This window comes from Eretmochelys imbricata, chromosome 11 (assembly GCF_965152235.1).
Source record: "Eretmochelys imbricata isolate rEreImb1 chromosome 11, rEreImb1.hap1, whole genome shotgun sequence".
Taxonomy (NCBI): domain Eukaryota; kingdom Metazoa; phylum Chordata; order Testudines; family Cheloniidae; genus Eretmochelys; species Eretmochelys imbricata.
The window spans coordinates 65343931-65349930 of NC_135582.1; the positions used below are offsets into that span (position 1 = coordinate 65343931).

The following is a 6000-nucleotide window of genomic DNA, read 5'->3' on the forward strand; positions in this document are numbered from 1 at the left end:
ACCAGTTACCTGAAGCAGCCCCTGGTGCTTGTCATGGCAAGTCTGGCTACATTCCAGATCTGAGGTAGAGCTATTTTTGGTAGCTTTGAGGAGAAAAATCAGTTCAAGGACAGGGTTTCTCCTGACTTAGATGCTGTCTTGCATTTCTTCTCCCTCCCCCTCTCAAAGACACTGGGCCAGAACCAGTTTTGGAGCAGTCGATTGGCATTAACAGGTAACCCAGAACAAGAGCAAGAACAGCCTGGTGATCATGCTACATCACATAATACTGGTAAAAAATAAACTACCCTGAAATATTTACTGGGAAATAAATATACTCTGATTTCAGTGCTGAGGCATCTTCCGTAACCAAGCCAGTTACCCGTTATCTACAGCAGGCAGAGGTAGCTGTGGACGGTGGCAATGGAAGCTCCCACATGCTGGCCAACCCAGATGGTTCCATCCAAACTGGCAGGGCCACCGTTAAGGCTGAGAGGAATTCGGTCTCCACAGGCATGGAGCCTCTCTGCTGAGCCTGCCTATACAGTGCCGAGTGCAGCTTTTGTCACGGGCATCCATGTCCACCAGGAATTGGACTGACACCCACCTGCTCACTTCATGTTCACCTAACTGTGGGTAGGGAGCCAACAACTCTGTCACAACTGATGGGTTGGATCTGAGCCAGCACCTTAAAACTAAAAGGCTCTGATGTTTATCAGCCCCGCAAGGCATCTAACCCGCCGAGCTTTATTTGTAAGAGCACCTTAGCAGAATGGATCAAGAGCATGCCCTATATTGCAGTGCAATGCCAAGGATACCATGTTCCCACCCTCCGACCACAGCAGCCAGAAATGGGGAGGACAGGTGGACCCCAGCTTCAAATGTAGGATGTCTTTTTTATCACAAGAAGTGCCAGGGCTGCTTCATGGCATTAGTCTACACTGATCATTTCTGACTGAGACCATGCATCATAGTCAATAAAGCAGCACTGTTTTTTTCTTTACTAGAGGAGGCAGAGACTGGATGAGCCTAACCTCAAAGGCAGCTAACAAGCAGACTTGCTCTTCCCCACGCAGCCGGCTAGTTCAAATGTCCTTGTCATGTCATTGCCCTACCTGCCCAGCCAGTGTAGCCAGTGCAGTCCCTGGGGTCGGCAGATTTCAAGCCTCTCTCCATCTGCTGAAGCAGCTCCCTGATCTTATTGTTCAGGCGCTGAGTGAACTCGGGAGTCAGCTGTGGATAGAAAAGAAATACCACACATAAGTAAATATCAGCAAACAGATTGGGCGAGGGCTCATCAAATTGCTGCGAGTTTGCATGGCGGAGAGCAGGGATTACACTGGGGAACTGGGATTCTCAGTCAGCGAGTGTAGCCAGAAATGCTCAATTTTGTATTTGGCTGGCAGTAGTAAAATGGACTGGAACCTCGGCCTGTTACCTCAGGGGCAGCCTTTTTCCACAGCTCTAACACGCCACCTGGCCCTGGCCCACAGGTGAGGCTTGAGGAAGTTGAGAGCAGGGTAGCCACTGCTCCAAAAAGAAATCCAACTCAGCTCCAGCCTGCTCCCATCCAGAATGTGGTGCAAGGTGCAGCTCTTTGGGCTGGCTTTTCACTAACGCCCTTGGTTAGCTACCTAGATTCTCTGTCCTTAAAGCTGTGGTACTGCAGGAGTGACTGGGGTGTTACGATTTAATCCCTGTATTTGTGAGGTGATAGATTGCCCAGCACTGAGATCTCACTTTAATAATAACAAATTGCATGGGCTTGATTCTCCTCATTCACACCAGCATAAAAATTCCACTGATGTTAAAGGAGTTACTCCTGCTGTCCATCAGGGCAAAATAAGATCTTAAGAATTCAGGCCCTAATTTAAGTAGGCTAGTCCAGGCCAGGCTTGACCTAGCTGTTACTAATAAAATGGGTTGTAGGGAGCAATCCACGAAATGGAAATCCTTCCCTTTTCAACCTTCCACACCCCGTCTCCCATATGGCTAAACATGCTACATGATGACTTTTTTATATTTTAAAAACCTAGCATTCATCAAGGCCTATTTGCTGTGGTTTTCCAAGCTGCTGGATTTTGGTACGTGAACTGCAACATTTTGTTCATTCCCCTACAGGCATATTTTAATTGCTTTGTCCTGAAAAAAAAAAAGATAATGAAACTAAGCAATTGGCTGGAAAAAATGAAATTAAATTGTAGAGCTTAGTTCCATACTTACTACTATAACTGCAGTCCATTCATAGCACCGTTGGGATCACCACCTCTGGATCACCACAACTGACTGAACAGGTCTATAGCATAAGACAGTCTAAGGGCTGTGATATGGTACTGTATGTCACAAGATGGCATCACCTTATGATAAAGCATCTACCATACTGTGTGGGTACATGCTTTTGTGATAATTCCAGCAGCACCCACCAATGTAGTAAGAGCCTTAAGCAATAACAAAAGGTTTTGTTTTAACAAGATTGAACAGTAGTTGAGAGCTCAGATGCATCAGAATGTCTCATGCCAAGGCTTGGCTATGTATGCACACACACACATACAGTCTGCTTCCTACACACCTTTGCAGAGGCCCGGGGGGACCAATGTTTTGAAGGAAAGAGCATTTTTCTGTTTGGACCGTTTGTAGTAAAAGTGATGGTATGATGTGGATGAGTATTATTAAACTGTGTGCCACAAGCATTCACACTGTACTAAGCTGTGTAGGCTAGAAAAGACTGCTGCAGTTTAGGCAGATCCAACTCATCAGTTTAAAAATCTAACCATGTCACGATCCCTTCATTTCTTTTTGTAGCCTGCCACTTAAGTAACTCAGAGACTGTAATCCATGCCGTGGTCTTTGGGTTAATACATTAAAGAAAGCACATCTCGTGGGTCCAATCCCCTGAGCTTAAAGATTTTGAACTAGTTCTGCTTGTTTGAGTCTGTTTTCCAGAACATGTCACAAAAAGTGCTTTGTGCAATAAATTGTGATTATTGTTTTTAGTCTAGGGAATCTGGGTTAGATACAAAGATCTGCTCTGTTAAATGTGTGACTAAAGACTTTTCATATATATATATATATATATATATATATATATATATATATATATAATATGCTTCTAAAATTGCTGAGGGGATAAAAGTGCAGTGGCTCAGAACTGATTTGTTGGAGTCAGACTCTGGAAGCAAATCTCAGTGAAACATTGTGGAATAAAAACTTCAGGTAGCAACACCACCAAATCAAGATAAACACCAGATGCCCAAAGATCTTTAAGAACTTCCAAATCCAGAGATATAAGGTTAAAGCTTTTAACGTGCTTCCTAGCAGTGATGAGACAGCAGATATGTTGCACCTTCAACTGGGAAGACTTCTGTGGTTGTGCATATGATGCATCCTCAGAAATGGGAGACTGTAAATCTCCTCTGCCAAAGTGAAGCAGAAAGCCTCAAGGCCCCTCTGTAATAACTACATGTCAGGGCATCTCTTCCTGGCTCTGAGATGCGTTGCTCAGAAAATACAGAGCCAGTCTAAACGGGGTGGATGAGAGGCTGCCAAAACAAACACCCCTGTGGTGTTTGAATGCTTCATCGTCTTCACAATACTTAGCACTTACACAGCACATTTCATCTTCAAAGACATTAATTACTTAAGCTTCACAGCACCTCTGTGCAGGAAATTTTAATTTACTGATTGAGAAACTGAAGCAGAGAGATTAAGTGACTTGCCCAAGGCCACTGAGAGTCAGTGACTAGAATGCAGGAGTTTCTGGCTCCCAGACATGTTCTCAGACCACACCTGCGCCCAAATGGCTGCAAGATCCTTTCATCTTACCTTTCCCGCTATTACAATAAAATGCAACACTGCTCCTAACTCAAGATCCATATCAACAGATGTATGGGAATCGACTGGGAGATTTAGACACACAAACTATACAATCTCCCTCTGCTTTTTACTCAGAACTACTGGGGCCTTATAAAGTCCCCAGGGGAAAGGGTCAGTGTTTCTGATTTATGTCCACATGGAGTGGCTTCTTGTCTTGTCAATATCCAATAAACCTACAGCAAGTGGGAAAGCAAAAGCTTTGTTTATTTGCTCATAGTCTCAGGGTGTTTATTACATAAGTGAAGTCAGAATCCTGTTTGCAATGTCACAGATAGCTGCTTCGGAAATTGGTTCTCTCCCCATATACATTCTCTTCTCCAAACTGTTAACACACCCCTTTGAACCCTCTCACAAGAGCCAGTGATTTTGGTCACACAGCACCACTGCCCAGGTGCATGGACTGGCTTTTTTCTCCTGCATCCAAACCTTTAACCTACATTAGGATTTTTCCATTAGCATTTGCCCCCCCACTCCTTACAAAAGTTTAACTTGGCTCATGATTTCATAGGATTAAACTAGACGCTATAGTTGTTTTCAGTAACTGGATGAGGCGGCTATAAATGGGGAAACTGTCCCAGAGGACAATGGCAGATACCTGAATGCTGACCTGGCTCGGGTGCTCAGGTAAGCCTACGAGAAGGCTCAAGGAAGCTCATAAAAACATTTCAAAAAGAAACGTCCGGGACGCTATTAACATCGAATGCGCAAGCCCTGTCTTGAGGCATGTTAGGAGTGCAATCCCTGCCTTTCTCCGGATCGACCGGGCACTGCTGCCATGCCACAGAAACAGCGGAAAGAAAAATTAAGCTCACACAAGCCCGTGACACCTGTTAAGAAAGAAACACTCCAGCGCTGTAAAATTAAGTCGCTTTAGAGCCCCAACTCACCCGCCCTGAAGAGTCAAAGTATCCTGTGGCCAGGGATTTGTCATAGTCCGCGTAGGGATTCGGGAAGGCCCTTTGGGCCATAATGGCAACAGCAAACCTGCAAGAGAGTGAAGAGAAAAAGCTGGGATCCAGTTATGTGAGCAGACTGAGGCTATTGCTTGCTGCTATGACAGCTACCTGCCCCCAGGCCCCAGCTTCCTGGGAGATGCAGAGCAGGCAGGCCAGCCAGCTTCTGCAGCTGCACCAGCGTGCTGCACCCAAATCGAACACACAAGAGAAGATCTCAGGGATCTAAAGAAGCAACACAACAGCTTACTAACATCCTCCCCCCCGCCACCCTTCCTGAACAATACAACTCCACCTGGAAAACAGAAGGAATCCTTGACATGAAACCACGTTTCCCCCCACCTCACCCTGCAGCTCAGACAACAACAAGCACAGATCTGACTTTTCCACCTCCCACTTCCTGCTGCCACAAGCCAATGAGAGCTCGAGAGGGCCTGGAGTCCCAGCCACACACACACACACACCTTCGGCTTCTTAAAGAGACAGGGAGGGAAGTCTACTTTTGCAGGGCATTTTTTTATGCCAGTCCAAACTTTTGGGCAGTGCTCCCAGTGCTGAGCTCATGAAAGAAGCTGAGCGCAGCTCCTGGCTCTGCTGCGCTTTCCCCAGCACATTGTGTTCTGCCAAGTTCCAAAGGGTTTTTTTTTTAAGGGGTAAGATGGGTTAAGAATAATTCATATCAAATAATGGAGAGAGCTAGATAATATGTTGATTATTTTTAGACAGTCAGGTAAATAGCCAACCTGATCTTACACTCATCCACAGCAGAATTTTTAACATTGCTTATAAGACTAATACACTTGTCCCTTTCCTAGCAGAATCCTGCTCTGGGGTGTTTTAATAGTATTTTTCTGTAAAATATTGTTATGATTTGTATTATAGCAGTCCCAACTGAGATGGGGCACCATGTACATACATATACTAGGAGACAGACCTGCCCTTAAGAGCGTGCAGTCTAAACAGACATGGTTGCGAGGGGAAACTGAGGCACAGAGGGGCAACATGTCTCACCCAAGGTCACCCAGCAGGTCAGTGGCAGATGCAGCAGCAGTTTAAGGAAATAGATCCCTATTTTGAAGTTGAAAATGTCTCATATTTTCTGTAGGAGGTTGGCCTTTCCAGCATCTGCCCTCCTGCCTGGGCCACGATCCGCTGATCTGCTGCTGCAGCACTCCCAGCTCCCCCACTCCCCTGA

The 6000-nt window shown here is 45.5% G+C and overlaps 1 protein-coding gene across 2 annotated transcripts in view; it reads right to left on the reverse strand.

The window, feature by feature from the left end:
* Positions 1–5206, reverse strand: part of LANCL1 (LanC like glutathione S-transferase 1) — a 28075-nt gene extending 22869 nt beyond the window's left edge. The window contains exons 1-3 of one of the 2 annotated variants that reach the window (XM_077829401.1): positions 5153–5206; positions 4740–4836; positions 1095–1212 (exon numbers count right to left, since the gene is read on the reverse strand). In XM_077829401.1, the coding sequence (XP_077685527.1) occupies positions 1095–1212; positions 4740–4820 (199 nt within the window). In that variant the 5' untranslated portion in view covers positions 4821–4836; positions 5153–5206. Of the gene's footprint in view, positions 1–1094; positions 1213–4739; positions 4837–5100 lie in introns of both variants that reach the window. The other variant, XM_077829400.1, reaches the window with a different exon arrangement.
* Positions 5207–6000: the final 794 nt, after the last annotated feature.